At 34.2% G+C, this 17,811-nt stretch overlaps 3 protein-coding genes across 10 annotated transcripts; 2 read left to right on the top strand and 1 right to left on the bottom strand.

Moving 5' to 3' along the window:
- The first annotated feature begins 1,009 nt into the window (after positions 1-1,009).
- LOC116341350 (eukaryotic initiation factor 4A-like) lies at positions 1,010-4,542 on the top strand. Of its 3 annotated transcripts, none has more exons than XM_031768352.1 (6): positions 1,010-1,044; positions 2,118-2,356; positions 2,480-2,642; positions 2,740-3,414; positions 3,496-3,607; positions 3,689-4,542. In XM_031768352.1, exons 2-6 carry the CDS (start codon positions 2,146-2,148, stop codon positions 3,719-3,721), a joined length of 1,194 nt encoding a protein of 397 aa, XP_031624212.1. In that variant the 5' UTR covers positions 1,010-1,044; positions 2,118-2,145; the 3' UTR covers positions 3,722-4,542. The 3 variants fall into 3 exon arrangements, with proteins under 3 accessions (XP_031624212.1, XP_031624210.1, XP_031624211.1); XM_031768350.1 differs by lacking the exon at positions 1,010-1,044 and adding an exon at positions 1,351-1,597 and having other exon boundaries at positions 2,115-2,356; XM_031768351.1 differs by lacking the exon at positions 1,010-1,044 and adding an exon at positions 1,352-1,597.
- LOC116341349 (guanine deaminase) lies at positions 3,824-7,789 on the bottom strand. Of its 3 annotated transcripts, none has more exons than XM_031768346.1 (3): positions 7,395-7,789; positions 5,618-6,083; positions 3,824-5,555 (listed from the first exon to the last, which is right to left on the bottom strand). In XM_031768346.1, the coding sequence occupies exons 2-3, from the start codon at positions 6,057-6,059 to the stop codon at positions 4,609-4,611; spliced, it is 1,389 nt and encodes a 462-aa protein (XP_031624206.1). In that variant the 5' UTR covers positions 6,060-6,083; positions 7,395-7,789; the 3' UTR covers positions 3,824-4,608. The 3 variants fall into 3 exon arrangements, with proteins under 3 accessions (XP_031624206.1, XP_031624209.1, XP_031624207.1); XM_031768349.1 differs by lacking the exon at positions 7,395-7,789 and adding an exon at positions 7,284-7,301; XM_031768347.1 differs by lacking the exon at positions 7,395-7,789 and adding an exon at positions 6,503-6,614.
- Positions 7,790-8,169: 380 nt separating this feature from the next.
- LOC116341347 (MLX-interacting protein) lies at positions 8,170-17,793 on the top strand. Of its 4 annotated transcripts, none has more exons than XM_031768342.1 (11): positions 8,170-8,762; positions 10,715-11,160; positions 13,697-13,803; positions 13,898-14,088; positions 14,189-14,333; positions 14,447-14,536; positions 14,607-14,714; positions 14,776-16,561; positions 16,620-16,743; positions 16,833-16,962; positions 17,028-17,793. In XM_031768342.1, the coding sequence occupies exons 2-11, from the start codon at positions 10,769-10,771 to the stop codon at positions 17,156-17,158; spliced, it is 3,204 nt and encodes a 1,067-aa protein (XP_031624202.1). In that variant the 5' UTR covers positions 8,170-8,762; positions 10,715-10,768; the 3' UTR covers positions 17,159-17,793. The 4 variants fall into 4 exon arrangements, with proteins under 4 accessions (XP_031624202.1, XP_031624204.1, XP_031624203.1 ...); XM_031768344.1 differs by lacking the exon at positions 8,170-8,762 and adding an exon at positions 9,114-9,292; XM_031768343.1 differs by lacking the exon at positions 8,170-8,762 and adding an exon at positions 9,508-9,949.
- The last annotated feature ends 18 nt before the right edge of the window (positions 17,794-17,811 follow it).

The following is a 17,811-nucleotide window of genomic DNA, read 5'->3' as shown; positions in this document are numbered from 1 at the left end:
ACTGTTCGGCTTACATTTTTCATATCCATGGAATCGAATAAACAGAGAGAAAAAGCCTCCAAACATTATTTCATGTAAATAAATACGTGAGATACCCACAAAGCGTTCTTAACGAAACAAAATGAAATCCAGTTCAGCCACTGCCTTTGGCAATTGTTTGGTAAACCTACATTTTATTGTGATAACTAAAAATAGACGATAAGAGTAGTTATTTAATACTTTTTTGTGTTCTTAACAGTTTTAGGAGTTTTGTATGTATCAATTTGTAGGGTCTAAGGTCAATTTTTTTAGAGATAAATTAAAACTCTGAATTTTCCACGAAAGACAATAAAATTTCAATTCATCTAGCCAGAATTTCTTAGCTCTAAATATTACATACGTATTTAAGTTTAATTTTAGATGTAAAAAGTAAAAAAAAGAAAGGAAAATAAAAAGTCCAATTTTTCTACAGAAAAGGAAAATGTCCAAAATGTATCATTTTAAAAGACCAGCAAAAAATGGTACAGAATCAAAGCTCCGGCAAATGCAAGGCGGCAACCGGCAGTTACATATAAAAAGCAATTCAAATTTGTTTACAAACACGAATCAACGAGAAAGCTGTATAACACTTTCACCAATATTGCGTTGCTATCCGTTGCGAAGCGTTATATTTCGTTTGTAGAAACTGCGCATCAGCTGTTTAAATATTTTTTTCATTTGTTCTTTTATTGGACATTATGTTTTTTCTGTTTATTCTTTACCACAAAAATATTTATAGAAAGTTTTCTATATTGGGAAAAATACTTTGGCCATTTTAATAATTTTTAGAATATATTTTTTTTATAATTTCAACGAATGAAATGCAATAAAGTGCAATGTTCTGGTTGAAGTAACGAGCAACAAATTGTCATAATTCCATGTATAATACGCACACTCGTCATCCACTGTAAGAATTCTGTCGGTGTCCGAACAAAACAAAAACAAAAAGAAAACGAACGCGAAACAAACAACGACACACATATGTAGCAGTAGCAGCAGTAGCAGTAGCGAAGACAGCAATAAAAGGTATATTCTCTTAAAAGTGTGAATACTATTACACAATCGGGCTGTATGTTTGAAGTAAACAAACGCGAATATATGCAATTTCAAATGCGTTTCTCAATGAGAGACGGATTGAGTATGTATATGTTTGTGCGGTTGCTGTTGAATTGAAGAATACAAGCCGAAGAAGAGAAGAAGTAAAAAAAAAACAACAAACATTGTTTATTGGCGTTGAATTTGCCAATTTTTCGGTGTGTTGATGAAAACGGCGCCTATGTGAGCATCAGAAAAATATGCATGTATGTAATTCATATGTAGCACGTCGATTTGCTTGTGTATTGTGCATGGAGAGAAAGCGAGCGAGAGATGTTTGATACAATTACAACTACAGCGCAATTTTTTCACCAGTGCAATTATAGCACACAAAACAACCAGAAGCAGGAATTTTGAACAGAATTTGTAATTTGTACGAAGAACAGAAAGAAGAGCAAGTTTTTAATAGATATTCCATTGTAATTTGCCCACACACATATTTCAATTGCATTTTGTGAACAATGTCCTATTTGTATGATCGAAGGTAAATTGTTGACAAATAATAAAAGTGTTTGATTTTCTATTGGATGTCATGTTTGTTGAACGAATTATTATTGACCCGGTGCAGTATTTGGTGTGTTGATTGAAAAGCTTTTTTTTAAAAAATCAATTGGAAAGCGAACAAGAAGAAGAAGTAGACTGTGAGACAGTGACGGTTTAAAGTGTGCATCTGTAGCGGCGACATCACTATTCTGCATATAACCGTGATAAATATGGCGTCTTTTGATTTTATTGTGGAATTATTGGCCAAATTTTGTGCATTTTCATCAACAAGTCCATTTTAATGACCAGTTTTCAAATGAAAATGCATTTTTCGGAAGAATATTATTATTTTGATGTGGTTGTCATTGCTTTGTTTTTTTTTTAATCTAGCCAAATCCATCGATTTTATTTGATGAAATTTTTTATAAATAAAAAATTCAATTATTATTTAACTTTTAAAATTTTCTCAAGTTAATTTTAATTTTTATTTTGAATTTGGTCATGTTTATTTTTTCAAGCAGAAATGATGATTCAATCAACGATTCTGACATGTATCACCCGAGCGGTTTGGAACCGGATGGTATTCAAATTATCGAGAGCAATTGGAGTGAGATTATTGACAATTTTGATGATATGAGTTTGAAAGAGGAACTTTTACGTGGGATTTATGGTTATGGGTTTGAGCGGCCGTCGGCCATTCAACAGCGCGCAATTTTGCCGTGTGTTCGTGGTCGTGATGTTATCGCCCAGGCACAATCAGGTATAAATTGATTGAAAATCGGCTTTATTTAAATATTCAATGCTAAATGTTGGCTTTGCTTTATGATGTCTAATTCAATTGGAATTATGGTGCTTTTTCTGATGTACTACATGGCGTGTTAAGGTACCGGAAAAACGGCTACATTCTCTATAGCAATTCTGCAACAAATCGACACATCGATTCTTGATTGCCAGGCATTGATTTTGGCACCCACGCGCGAACTTGCAACGCAAATTCAAAAAGTGGTCATCGCTCTTGGTGACTACATGAACGCGGAGTGTTTAGCGTAAGTGAATGTTTAGCGTAAATATTTTCATGTAAATTTGATACCTCTTTGTGATTGTAAGTATGTTTGAGTACAATAGAATGGTTTTGAATTTCAGATGCATCGGCGGAACCAATGTGAATGAGGATATGCGCAAATTGGACATGGGAACCCATATTGTGGTAGGCACTCCTGGTCGCGTGTATGATATGATTAGCCGAAAAGTGCTTCGCACTAAATCTATCAAGCTATTTGTGCTCGACGAAGCCGACGAGATGCTAAGCAGAGGTTTCAAGGATCAAATTTACGATGTTTTTAAATTGTTACCGTCTGATGTCCAAGTAATTTTGCTCTCAGCAACAATGCCGAATGATGTTTTAGATGTGAGCAAGTATTTTATGCGCGAACCGGTTCGAATTCTTGTTAAGAAGGAAGAGCTCACATTGGAGGGCATCAAACAATTTTTTGTGAATGTCGAACGCGAAGATTGGAAAATTGGCACCCTATGTGATTTATACGAAACGTTGTCAATTACACAATCCGTTATATTTTGTAATACACGACGCAAAGTCGACTATTTGACGGAAGAGATGAGTGCAAATAATTTTACGGTGTCGGCATTGCATGGCGACATGGATCAGCGAGAACGTGATTTGATCATGAAACAATTCCGAAGTGGATCATCGCGAGTATTAATTACAACTGATCTACTGGCACGAGGTATTGACGTGCAACAAGTTTCGTTGGTCATAAATTATGATTTGCCATCGAATCGGGAAAATTATATACACAGGTCAGTGACATGAGAAATCCAAATTTTTTGATTTTTCTATTTGAAACGATCGAAAACATATTTCAATAAATTTTATTATAGGATTGGTCGCGGAGGTCGTTTTGGACGCAAAGGTGTTGCCATCAATTTTGTAACAGAAAAGGATAAACGTACTCTGCAAGACATTGAAACCTTCTACAATACTCGTATCGAGGTATAGTTTCCGTAATTTATTTTTGCACTGATCGAGACTGTAAATCGTTTTCTGTCATTTTTTTATTCTTTATCTTCATAGGAAATGCCGGCGAATGTTGCAGATCTTTTCTAAAAATACACTCGGTCCCAATTTTATTAAAATTTGCGCATTTACTCAAAACCAGCCACTCAATCGAAGTCATTGATCAAATTTCTTTTTAGCAAAAGCTTTGCATACACGAAAACAAACAACATTTATTTGCTAATCCAACATTTTCTTAAGATCCTCACCATATATATAATATAGCGACTGCACGAGCGCAAACAACACCTTTTCAACTTTTATTCATTACTCAAAATGAAAACACACACACACAAATACACTTTTCTAAGCATGTATTATCATTATTATTATTATTAATATTATTATCTTTGATTGTTTTATTGGTTGACCAGATATATTTTATCTAATGTGAAATTTAATTTCATTTTATTTACACACAAGCAAACAAACTAAAATCTGTTATTAAAAGAATATCTTATTTGTCAACGTGAAATAAAAACAAAAAACAAACAAATACAAAATTAGAAATGCATTAGCAATCCAACAAAATAGACATAGTAGAATTTAAGATTTACTAACTTAATTAAGTCTGTAGGCTCCAAATAGCATTACAAAATAAAAACAACGTCTCTCAATTATAATAACTTAAAAAAATTGAGTTAATTTCAATCATTACACCAATATTTAATTTGTGCATGATTTTTCCAATTATAGCTCGTTTTAAGTACACGTACGAACTCACGGTAATAAAGAGTCCACCACGAACTCACGGCATTGAAAAGTTGTTCACGAATAATTAAAATATAACCTTTTCTTTTTCATTTTTTTTAATGAATATTTACTCTGAACATAAAAAAGAAACTAATTAAAAAAGTAACAAACCGATGGAATACATAGCACTTTCTTTGGTAAAGAATAGTTTTGGCAGTATTACAAAATAAAAACTGAATGGAATGCTAGATGGAATGGTCGTTCTTCACCTGCTTGCCTGCAATGAAAACCTTGACAATATTTCGATCGTCACCGGCATACAAAAACTTTTGAACCATTTTATCCACACGACCATGTGATGCGATCGATTTTTCATTAACGGAAGCTGGAATATCAAATAGATCCAATGGTGCTTTGGATATGTCAACTAATAATGCGTCAAAATCCTTCCCGACTGCAAAGTTCCCGCATACACTATCGAGGGATAATGCATGCGCACCGCCCAATGTGGCTAAATACAAAGCGTGTTTGTACTCCAATGGTTCATAGTTCTTATTGCTATTGTCGTTCGGATTTTGAATCCTTCCGGATCCAAAAATGTGTTGCTTTTTAAATATATTCAAACAGTGTGACACATTCAATGCATCTTGAATTGCGACGAGCATCGAAGCATTATGACCGCCTGAAACATCGGTTCCTAGTCCAACTTTAATGCCAGCATTCCACAAGCGGCGTACATCGCATAAACCGGATCTCAGCTTTATATTCGATGTTGGACAATGGGCCACTGAAGTGCCATACTTTTTGAAAAGTTGCAATTCTTCATCTTCCAAGTGTACCCCGTGTGCCATAATGCATTTGCTCGTCATCAATTTAGTATCTTCATAGACTTCGGTGTATGTTTCTTTCTTGAAGATGTCTTTAACCGCTTCAATCTCACCACAATTCTCTGAAATATGGGATTGAATATTCAATCCATATTTGGCAGCCAAATCACTCAATCCATTCAGCAACTCCGATGTGCAAGACAATGCGAATCGTGGTGTGATGATAGGTCTTACTAAAGGATTATTCAAATTTAACACATCATTGATGAATGTTTCAGTATCTCGCAGTGAATCCGCAGTTTTTTCAATGTAGTAATCTGGCGATGCATTATTTGAGCACACCTTTCCAACAAAAGCACGTTGACCTTTTTTTATAAAAGAATTCAGAGTTATTTCAGACTTTTACGATAATTTTAAAAAACATTACCTTGTTTTGTGGCTTCATATGCCAGTATCAATGAACTGTCTTTGTGGTTGGTAGCAAAATACGACGCCATAGTGGTCCCACAATTGATTGTTCGACGCACCACCGCTTCGTAGACTTGTTTGGCAAAATCAGTATTGCTATAGGCCGATTCTAACGGGAATGTATACGTATCAAGCCATTTTAATAGCGGAAGATCCAAACCTAAGCCGATATTTGGATACTGTGGCGCATGAATGTGACAGTCTACGAAACCAGGCAGCAGAAATTGAGATGGTGATAAAGTAGTCACTGGCAATGAATTTAAATAATCAGGTGGCAGCGCTGAACGATCACCAATACCAATAATTTTGCCCTTTTCAATGGCAACAAATCCATTTTCAAATGTTTCCAGGTAATCACGTGATTCACAATGCGCAACTGAACCCAAGAATAAATGATCCATTATTTCTTTTGTTCGCGGTGCTACCTGGAATAAAGACAAACATAAGAGTCATTTAATATATTTTAAGAATAAAAAGGAGAACAATTACACACAAAAAATATGCGGTCAAATCACGAAAATGTTCTTCTATATTATTTGAAATCAAATAATATTTTTGACGTAAATGTTTTCCTACACGATGAATTGGTTGTTTGATTTTGACGTTTATGTGTGTGCGATAAAATTTTCTATGACTGCGGTAAATTGCGGTCAATTCTAGAACACAAATTTGGAAAAATGATGAAAATATGACCGCACTGAGTTTAAATTTGACCGCACAATACTGAATAACCGCATCTTCATTTGATTTTACCGCGTATTTTTTTTATGTAATGTTTAACAAAAATAACAGACTGCTATTTAGTGTTTATTATATAAATCTTTCATTTATCAGATCAACTGACGACGTATTATTTAATACACAATGTAATGTATCTCTGTAGGCCACAGTTGATATTAAGTTTAATTATATGTATACATGTGTATTTATTACACAAATTATTCACATCTCCTACTATATTAAGTTTTATCTCTCAAAAACTTCAATCGGGTTAAATAATGATTTGAAATTGTGTGTTCGCAAAAATTCATGTAATACAAGCATTTTTCACCTTTGAAACTATAGACCGAATTGGAAACCGTGGAAACCGGTTAAAAGCCTACTTAATTTCAAACCAGACAATCTCGTTAAATACATAAATTAGTCTCTGTAGTAATTCTTGGCCAAACCGAATCGACAACAGGTGATCAAAACGCGTTTTGCTACACATATATACAATTTGCTCTGCACACCGGTAACAGTGGAATTTATCTTAACACATTTGTTCTCATTTTTGCGGGAGACGGTATCGTTTCCGTCATTTCTTTTTACAGTGAACGTGAACAGACTGTAAATAATTTTCTATTATTTTATTTCGAAAAATAAAAATATGTCACAGACACTTGTTGCATTTCATTAAATTAGTATATTACTAATTCAAAAAATTATTTGTTTTTTTCTTCTCTTTTTCTCGCTGTCGAAGAAAATTGCCATGAATAACGTACACGTGTTAAAAGTGTCTATTGTGAGATCGGAAAATTTTACATCAGTTTAAAATAAACTAAATAACATAAATAAAGATTCAACGAATATAGAATCGTTGTAGATCAAATAAGATTATTTTCCACAAAATGTGAGTTAATTACTTGAATGATGCAATATGGTTGGTGAAAATGAAAGAAAAAATGAAATCAACAAAAATAATCATTTCTACATAAAATACAGTGTAATGAAAATTTATGAAATATAAAACTTACGTCAAATCGAATTTCGATGAACAATTTACACTGATATAAATGTTTGAATGCAACACGTTATAAAGCATGTGTGGAATCGTTTTGATCGTTATCTCTAAAAAGTGCTGCTCTTGCCTCTATTTAACTTCCTAGATGCGGTTTGTCGTTCTAAGCCATAAAAACAACGTTCGACATCTAATCAAAACAAAACGCTCATATCATATGGGTTTGACATTTACTTTGACATCTTGAACTCTGCGTTTCGGTGAATAGAAAGTCAAAACTGGTTAATCGCGTCCAGAGAAAGTCCCAACGAAAAATTATTGCTTGGTTTTGTTATACCAATCCACTCGAATATCGTATACAAGGTCAGTTCAAATAAAATATGATAATCAACTGAAATTTTTGAACACAGTTATATATATGTATGTACCCAAAATGAATTGTGTTTTCATATAAAATTCAGCACCAGATGGCGAACGTGCATGAATATGACGTTTTGAATGTTATTATCAGTGTTTTTGTTTGGTTTTTAAGGTTGCTGAAACTCAAATCAATCCGATAATAAAATAAAAACTAATGCAATGAATTTATTTTTCGTGTGACGCAATTGAAATCATTTCATTTGAATGACGATCGGTTGAAGGTTTTTAAAAACAAAATCATTATTGCGTTTCAATGAAATAATCATACAGAGTAAAGGGGCTCTCTAGTTTGGCACTTGACATTTCCGTATTTTATTTGAACGGCACCAATACAACGACCGTTCGTATTACGTGCTAACTTCGTGAATACGTTCGCCACAATACAATAACGTATTCAGATAAATAAAGACGATGACGTGTGTTAGTTGCATGTGTAGTTGTTCCACAATGTTGTGTTTGTATGGGCACGTATAGACAGAGCGAGTTATTATCATCGACCACGACAAGACAGAAGATAGTCGAGAGAGTTTGGTTTTTTTTGTTGGTTTTTCCGTTCATTTTTGTTATGTGCCTATTTTGTATAATAAATTTATTCGTTTTCTATCAATTTCGATTGTTTGATGTGATTTGGGTAGTGAAACAAAAATCATTTGATGAAATTTATGAGGTGCAAACGTAAAATGTGACAAGAGAATAAATTTAAGTAAAGAAATATCATTCACAAAAGACAACAGTGTTGTAGTTAGAGGAACTGTATCTCTGTGTTTATTTTTGAAGTGGAAACTTACTGGTGGCATAACATACACACAACAGAGGAAAAAAACACGCCACTACAATGATTTGTAAATTAACCATGCGGACTGTACATCAACATTAAGCGAGAAGAAAAACATTCTAGCTGGGGCTTGCAAAATCACAATCGGAATCGAATAAATAAACGACACAAAAACCGAAATATAATATGGTATTTATCTTTTGAAAGTGATATTATTTTTCTTGTTGCTTCGTTTCGATTTTGTGTTATCTCATGTGACAAGAGTACATGCAATATCGAAAGCTACATACAATCAAACGTAATAACGATTATCGCTCGTTTGGTGCGGTGTGTATGTCTTCTTCTCTCTTTTTTGTCAACGAAAAAAACAAAAATCATTATCATCGGACTTTTATAGTTCTTTGGATTTGTTTTTCCAATTGCTGATATCGCACGATTAAACTGTAAAAGAGCACATAACCGAGCACACGACGAACAGAGAGAAACAAATATTTTTTTTTTTTGATTCAATCAATCAGAAAATATGTGACAGAAGTGATTCAACAGCCGCATAAGTTCACGACCAAGTGTTTGGTGTGTGTGTGTGTGCAGAAAAAGTGTACAAAACTTAAATTCGAGCACCATCGAAACGATATTTTTCTGCAGTCAGTCTCATTACATTTTTTTTTCTTTCAATTGTGTATAGTGTTTTGCATACAAAAACAAACGTCAGGCGCAAAGTAAATGAATATTTATATTTATCAGTCCATTTTGTTGTTGTTGTCGTTGTCGTATTTGTTTCTTCATCATCTTTTTTCTTCATTCGCTGGCCTTTTTTTCATATTTTGTTGTTGTTTCATTTTTCGCTTTGAGTTATCAGATATTTTCAAATCGTTTCGGTTTGCACATTCGCGGCTATAGACATCATAACACAGCCAATTCGAAGTGAGTGTGAGCTCGGTTCGCAATTCGTTTGAGCGGGCTCATCGTGGAAATTTATTTTTATTTTGACCAAACCAACAAAATAGAACGACGACATTTAAATTTCATATCGTCATACATATTTTCGGTTGTGTGTTTTCATGAATTGATCCATGAAACAAATACATAGATCCATTTGCACGCATAGACGTTTATGTAAAGCGCGTCAATCCAAATGAATGGATATTGTAAATCGAGTTGTGTGATATAGAAGCAAGTTAGAAAGAGAAAAGTGTAAAAACAAAACAAAAAATTTGTTTTTTTTTTCAAGCCCGCAAATCAAACACACATGTTCATTTTGAATTTATATACATTATATCGTGCCGAAACGCGAAATGGCGCTATAGTCAATTCGATAGGATATAACAGCAAAGTCTTATAGTCGCTAGATAACTATAAATTATTACTATTTGCATGTAAGTGAAACACTCGACCAAAACAAAAATTATATATCGAAAACAAAGCCTTCGTATTACAAGTTAAAGAAGTTATTCTATTTGTGTTTTTGTATAAATAGTTCAATTGAGATTAATGATGTCGACAATGCGACTATAAATCGGATACACATCGAGAAATAGAGAGAGAGTTAGACATTTAATAAAAAGTTCGAGACAAGCCCGCAGTGTAATTGATTACATTTTATTTGTATGCCACAGCCACATAAAAAACCCCATATAAATCTTCTGATATTGTGTATCTTCAGCACAGCGTAATGTCTGTGTAATGTCACAAAAATGTTGTCATTATCGATTACCCAAATTATTGTGTGTATAGATTGAAATAGTTTCGATTTAATAGTGCGACGTTTTCAATGCATTTGATTGTATCTATTCCGCGCTATTCCGTGAGTTGGTATTTGGTCGTTTGTGTAAAAAAAAGAAACTCGATTTGTGGATAAAATTGCTCGAATTATTACGAATACCTTGCATCGAATATAAGCTTAAAAAATTCCGTCTTAAATCGATAATTTCAAGTTCGGATCATTAAAACAGCAATTGATAAGAAAAATATTTATTTTTCCCTAATTAAATACCACAAAAAATTACATTCGAACAAGAAACCAAATTCAATATCATATAAATTGTTTACCAATGTGTGTTTATACATCATATGATTGATTACGCACAATTTTCGTTACTCGAAAATTAATAAAAAAAAACTTTTATCGTTTGTGTTATTAGATTTGATAAGAGTGGTGCTCGAGCAGAAAACGTAAATATAAATCACTGAAGAAAATGGCACAAGGTGTGTCACATCAAGCGCAGTTACTGCGCGATTCTTGGCTAACATCGGTTTCAGCCCCGTCGCCGCCAACGCCAACATCGTCCGCACTTCGGAACAGTGCAAAAACGGCAGACAAACGTGAAAAGGAGATAATACATTCGGGCCATTTTATGGTATCACACTTTGAAGCCGAAGCTCAAGATGATGAAGACACCGAATTACCAATGCCCGACGATGATGGTGGCAGTGCCATCGTTCCATTAAACACATGCACCGGTGTGGTTGCATTATCGGGTACTAACCATCAAAGCCATGCCATTGCCACAACAAATGCAAGAGCAAACAATGCTGTAATCGATATTTCGCTGGCGAAACTCTTCAAATGCATGAATTTAGCATACAGGTGAGTGTCTCATATCGAAAAATTATCATACTCAACATGTTATCGATAAGTTCACAGCAGTTCAACCAGAAATGGATGTGTGTGTGTGCGCCCTGGAATGTACAAAAACAAACGAAATCATAGCAAATTTTTATATATCGCTATTTTTCAAGTTGACAAAAGGTTGTTTGCTACGCGATAATGGAATTCAGTTGGCGATTAACTTGCATATTTCACTTTTACGACGGCAAAAAAATATTATAACTCTAACATTACAATTTCTATTTTTAGTGTTTGTAGATTGAAAGACAAAACGAACTCAAAGTCCACAACTGAATTTCAGACATGCTCATTTGTATCGAAAACAAATTGGAATTTTCCGCGTGCGCATTTTGTTGCAGGAAAATTATTGAAGTGATTTGTTGGTTATGACTATATGAGCTGGCATGATCTCACATTTCGATGTAAAATAGAGATTCATTGATGTCAATAGGCTATCATTCGTCAATTTTACGTTTCTATATTTTCTGGTTTTATGCCTTTTTAATCGCAAAAAACGTTCGTAATTCGCACGCCGAAAGAAGATGAATATTGCGCCAAAATATAAAGTGACACGCGAGTGAAAATATTTAATCAAATTGATAATTATCTAAGCGCAAGAGTTGTAAGCAAACCGTATTTTTCTTCCTTGTCTTCTTCTTTTTCAATTTTATTTTGGCCCCTTTATCTGTGTCGACAACATTTCAAGTACGCACTGAATAGAAATTAATTGGCACATAAAGAAAGTGCGCCAGTGTAATCCATATACGGGATTTCTTTTTTTTTCATCGCCGATTCAAAAATGGTACTGCTTATCAAGTGTATTATCACCATTATCTTAATATTCCCAAGGCCTCTATGTACACCCTTTGCTACTTTTCGGTCAATTTGCATCGCAACATTAGAAACGGTGCTCACTTAACATCTAGACACAGAGTGTTTGTGATCTTTTTTTTCTGGCCTGGAAACTTTTTTTTTCTACCATAGTGATTACTATCTATACATATTAGGTATTGGGCAGATATAGACACCTCATAAAAAAACTAATTGTGATAAAAGTGCTATTGAAAGTAAGTTTCCGTATCAGAAGATAGAAAATTGATAACGAAAAACAAATGTAGTATCGCAAAATCTAGACGCAATTATTTGGATTTCTCAAAGCAAAATCCCGCTGTGTGTATAAGCAACGAATAATCAATTTTAAACACATAAAAACGCAGTGTGTCCACCAACAAGTATTGTTTATATTTTCCTTTTATTCGCAAATTTTTGTTTTGATCGCATAATGTGAAATTCAGCTGTCTCTTGGGTATGCGCAAAAAAAACCATTGCCGAACGAAAATGAGAGGCAGTGAGATAGTGAAACATCGACACAGAACCAAGTTTTCTGTGTACTTAGTCGATTCTTGTTGCCATTTATTGGTGATAGCATAAATAAAATTTAAATAACATTTCTATAAATACATTCAAATGTAAACGGATGACAGAATGCACTTTAGCTTGCTATAAAAACCAATAGAAGCGAATTTTTAATTTTCTCCCTCTCTCTCTCACTTTCTCACTTTCTGTTTCTGTTTTTGTGTTGAATTCACTGTGGCCGCGAAGTATTGGGACGGCAAAGTCAGCACAAGCGGCAAATTATTTTGTTTACATTTTCTGGTCTTGTATATCACCAGTATATATGTATGTGTTTGCACTTTGATCTTGGCTAAAATATTGAATGTACGCAGCAAATGACCAATCCTTATGCACATTTTGCGATCTTCTCATTCATATATATATATATATAGCTTTTTTATGACGAGAGAAAAAAAAATCAGCACTCATTTTGTGGGTTACCGTTTATTTTTAATATATTTGCGCTACTTCATCAATTCTTTAAATTTTTAAAATCATTGCCACCGATAATTAATTTTTTGTTCCTACTGAGCACGTGAAATTCTCTGCGTGGAGATACGAAATAATGATGAGCAATATTATAAACATATTCGGCGTTTTTCTCGTTCATTTGACATTTACAACACAATTATACTGATTTATTGTTGGATCAAAATAATTTTTCTTAAATTGAAAACCAAATAGATAAAGATAAGATTTGGTGCAAAAACCAACCAAATTGTATTTAATTTTTAATTTAAATTACTTCGAAATATTTGATTAAAACTCAAAATCAAGCTATAATGAAAAGAATTTGTCAAATTTCCAATGAGATTAGCGCGTAGCAATCAGCAAGCTGGTTCAAAATTTGGCAACAGTACAAAGGTCAACAAAATTCCAGAAACGTCATCTTTTCTAAAATTGCACCATGTTATCTCGATGACTGTTTAACCGCGTTTTTTTCGTTTTGGTGCCAGCAAAAAATATAACAGCAAACAAAGATAGATAGACACACAGAGACAAAAAAAAGTCACGTTCTCATTTTGCTTGAAGTTTAATATTTTATCATCTAGTCATTAGTGTTAGTTTATTGTGTGTAAATTTTGTTTTATTATTTCATGTTGTTCGACTTTGATTGTAGACAAAAATTGACATCACCCAAATGGAACAGTTTTAAAGGAATTCGCCTGCGTTGGAAAGATAAAATTCGATTGAACAATTTGATTTGGCGATGTTGGCATATGCAGTGTAAGTTCCGCGAATTATTCGTATGTTTTTTTTTTAATCTTATATTATCATCAATGTGTTTGTAATTCGATTTTATTTTGCTATTCATATCCAGTTATAATGAAGAAAAAAACACTGGTGTGTCAGTTTGCGTCACCATTAGATGTAGATCTACACAGTAAACCCGAATCAGTCGTACTTGAGGGCAAATATTGGAAACGACAATTTGACGTTATTAAAGCCGAATACATGAAATGGCGAAAATTTTATCGTAACCGTGGGCTCGCAAATGCCATATTAGATACAGTGAGTAACCGCATGCATTTTGTTTTCACATACAAACAACGTATATTGAATAATTATCATGTTACACATTGACTAAATTTAATTCGTACATTTTGCGCAGGTTAGTGAAATTGATATATTCGATTGGTCGCCGGCAACCAGTGATAAGAATTTAATGAGCATTGATGATTACTGCTGGACAGCTGATACATTATTCTCAACCATTAATTCAACACCGTTTCCATTTCCGGATCCACGTGAAATTGGTATGTTTCGAGAATTCTTTTTTTTTTTTTTAAATACTGATTTTTGATGAATTTACTTTAGTTTTTGAACTTATTCCTCAAATTACAAAATATTTTTGCTTATTGTTTCACAGCTAAAGCTGGCATTGCTGATTTTATTCAGCCAAGCTTGGGGCCACTTCAACCAAACTTGGAGGATTTTATGAATGAACTTCCGTTGCAAGGTATTATTGCACACTAAACACTTCCAATTTGATTCGTCATTGATTTATCTTTTTTCGTTTTGTATTTCAGAACTCATAAATAGTCATTTATCGTCGCGTTTACCACCAGTTCCCGAGGAGAGCAGCGACGACGGCATGTACAGAGGAGATATCTCCTACGATTTTCCTGCGATAATGGGTATGCAATGGATTTTTTTTAGCATTTATCAAATTGAATAATACCGGTTTCATAATTTCAGAATCAGAACCGATGGATTCATCGATGATTCAACAGACGACAATCAGCGATGTGACCAATTTAAATGCACGCGATCAATTGTCCGACTCATTAATATGCGCTTCCTCTGCACGAACAATGCAACAATCACAAAATTCAGCAAATATGCTGCCATTCAATACACAATCCCAAGCTTCAATCTTACCGTATCAGGGTAATCAAGCGATGCCACCGCCAATGAATCAATTGACAATGAGCCGAAGTGGTAACGTTGTGCCATCACAAATTCAAACGCAATCAATGCTCAGTCAAAGTACTCCATACATGAGTGCAAGTACAAATCAAGCGGTAATTCAATCGCAAAATGTCGACTTATCCAATTTAACTGGAGCCAAAAAGCGAATACCGATCAAAGAACGTGGTCTTCGGTCACAATTGTTTGGTCGACGTGAACCACACAATTATGATAAATCAACACCTACACAACATCAAACAAATCTGTACAATCAAATGCTTGCACAACAAAATCGAACGCAACTTCAAATACAACAGCAGCAACAACAAAATCAACTAAATAGCTCAATGAGCGGTGTTGGTGGCACAACAATTTATAATAGTACAAATTATTTGGGTTCACAAAATGTCCAATCACCAATTCAAACCACCACAAATACCTATGCAAATGCATTGAATCTAACATCAAATAATACATTCAATGTGCCACAAAATCAAATGAATGCAAATGTTATGAATATGATGCAAAATTCAACGCAACAACCCCAAATGGCATCACAAACACAAACTTCAACCGCTAAATCGAGCTCAAATCTTCTATCGCTGCTGTCAATGAAAAGCACATCGAATGCATCCGACATTGATATAAGTCAACTGGATCCGTATAAAATGACAACGACCGGATCACCAACTAACGCCTATAAACCATATTCATTGCAACAATCGATGAAAAGTGCATCGTACCAGCAATTGTCACAACGAAATCTACAGTCGGTGGCAACACAAATGAATCAACAGCAACAACCACAACAACTTAGCGTAAATACAGCGGCAATGGATAAAGAATTGTTCCGCTCAAAGAGTCTACCAATGAATAGTACGTTGCAATTGCCGGTAATGCGTGAAGAATCGTTTGTTGTGCCAAAGTACCAAGCCTCCAAATCGACATCGACATCGAATCGCATTCGTGCCAGAAGTAATTCAATGATTTCAAAGCAACAACATCACAGTACACCATCACTGCAATCGGCTGCGAGTGAACCCATGCTAAAAACTCTTGCCCAATTGTTGACGTCACCGTCAAATTCGGGCGGCGGTAGTTCATCGGTTACAAATCTACAGCAATCAAATGTACTTCAAAACGCCAATGTTGTAACACCAAACGAGATTACGATGTCACAAACACAGCAGAAAAAACAAATTAATCAATTCCAAAGTCAATTTTCAACACAATTTTCTCAACCATTATCACCTGATAATAAATTTGTTGGTTCACCCAGTGCTGGTGTGAGTCTGTCACAATTATCGCCTGGATCAAGCGGCGAATCAATGCAACGACGCGTTGGACACATACATGCTGAACAAAAACGACGATATAATATCAAGAATGGTTTTGATATGCTTCACACACTCATACCAACATTGCATCAAAATCCAAATGCAAAATTGAGCAAGGCAGCTATGCTACAAAAGGGCGCCGAATATATTAAGCAGCTACGAGCCGAACGGGATGCTGTTAATCAAAAAATGGACACACTACGCAAAGAACGAGACGCTCTTAATAATTCGTTAAAGTGAGTTTGATCTCCGATTTTTGCGGAATGAAGTCGATTTTAATTTGTTATTTTTCAGTCATTTACACTCAGTACTGCCGGCAAACGGAGCTCCAGTGTCACGACAGAGAACGAGTCGCGTCAAAGAAATGTATACGGAATATGTAAGAGAAAAAACGTTACAGAATTGGAAGTTTTGGATTGTAAGTCGAATTTTTTTCTCAATAATTCGATCCGAAAAAAAATTACATTCCAATATTCAAAGTAATAAAATGCATTTTTTTTATTTCAGCTTGGCCTAATATTCGAACCACTTTTGAACTCATACAATTCAACAGTTTCAGTAGCCAGCATGGACGAGTTATATCGTTCAGCAATGATTTGGGTGGATCAACACTGTTCTTTAGTTGAAATTCGTCCAGGTAAATGTAAATGAATTATACAAGTTGTGGTTGATCTAATCGATATTTTCTTTTGTTTCTTGCAGCTGTTTCCGATAAGCTACGTTATTTATCGACCACCACAGATATACTGTCCGATCCGCCATCAACATTACAAGAAGAGGTATTGAAAGCGATATCATCCAATAATGTAGGCAGTTCAACAAACCTCCTCTAATTTTCAACATGCACGCTGCATTTTGAAGTGCATGGAACGTGTAGGCAGCATATTTTTCAAATTCAAAGAAAAAAGACTGAAATGTGCATTAAGGCTATCAACTTCAAAAATCCGTACAAAAGAACAATAAGAAAGCGAAAAAAATGTAAAATGATCCCATCAAAACAAATCAACACACGAATTATCGACTCATTTGTGCATATTACAAATGAATATCTCAACATGTAGGTTGTACAATATTTTTTTTTATTTGTGCATTCGGAAAATAAGAAAGTTGTTCAATTGGCATGCGTTGTTTTGATGAAGAGAATCAATCAGACTCAACATTTGCGATCCCTACAAGCCTTGTGAATGAACAAACACAATTGAACAATGGAAATTGAATAAAGAAAAAGATTAAATGTAAAAAGAAAGCAATTAGAATCGCTTCAGTAAAATGTAGTCATAACACTTCGGATTCGCCTTATTGTTAGTGTTTTTTTTTGTTATTTCAGTCTGGTTAGTAAGTGAATTTGTCATGAAAGAAGAAAAAAACGTTAAAAAGAACGAAACGAAGAAAAGAAAAAATGCCAAAAAATTGTTTATAATCGTGTAAAATAAAACAGAATATGTTAAGTCGAACATAAGAACAAAAATCGTTGTTTGTTTATTTC

This window comes from Contarinia nasturtii, unplaced genomic scaffold, assembly GCF_009176525.2.
Source record: "Contarinia nasturtii isolate CC-2019 unplaced genomic scaffold, AAFC_CNas_1.1 Cnas_scaffold_695, whole genome shotgun sequence".
Classification (NCBI taxonomy): domain Eukaryota; kingdom Metazoa; phylum Arthropoda; class Insecta; order Diptera; family Cecidomyiidae; genus Contarinia; species Contarinia nasturtii.
This window is presented reverse-complemented; position numbering and strand designations above follow the sequence as displayed.

Bases quoted from the DNA above. Each gene is read 5' to 3' on its own strand.
- LOC116341349 (XM_031768346.1), bottom strand. From the start codon at position 6,059: ATGGATCATTTATTCTTGGGTTCAGTTGCGCATTGTGAATCACGTGAT. The intron at 5,556-5,617 runs GTAATGTTTTTT...TTATAAAAAAAG, and splicing joins ATATGAAGCCACAAAACAAG to GTCAACGTGCTTTTGTTGGA.
- LOC116341350 (XM_031768350.1), top strand. From the start codon at position 1,575: ATGTCCTATTTGTATGATCGAAG. The intron at 3,415-3,495 runs GTCAGTGACATG...ATTTTATTATAG, and splicing joins CGGGAAAATTATATACACAG to GATTGGTCGCGGAGGTCGTT. The intron at 3,608-3,688 runs GTATAGTTTCCG...TTATCTTCATAG, and splicing joins TCTACAATACTCGTATCGAG to GAAATGCCGGCGAATGTTGC.
- LOC116341347 (XM_031768342.1), top strand. From the start codon at position 10,769: ATGGCACAAGGTGTGTCACATCAAGCGCAGTTACTGCGCGATTCTTGG. The intron at 14,334-14,446 runs GTATGTTTCGAG...ATTGTTTCACAG, and splicing joins TCCGGATCCACGTGAAATTG to CTAAAGCTGGCATTGCTGAT. The intron at 16,963-17,027 runs GTAAATGTAAAT...TGTTTCTTGCAG, and splicing joins TTTAGTTGAAATTCGTCCAG to CTGTTTCCGATAAGCTACGT.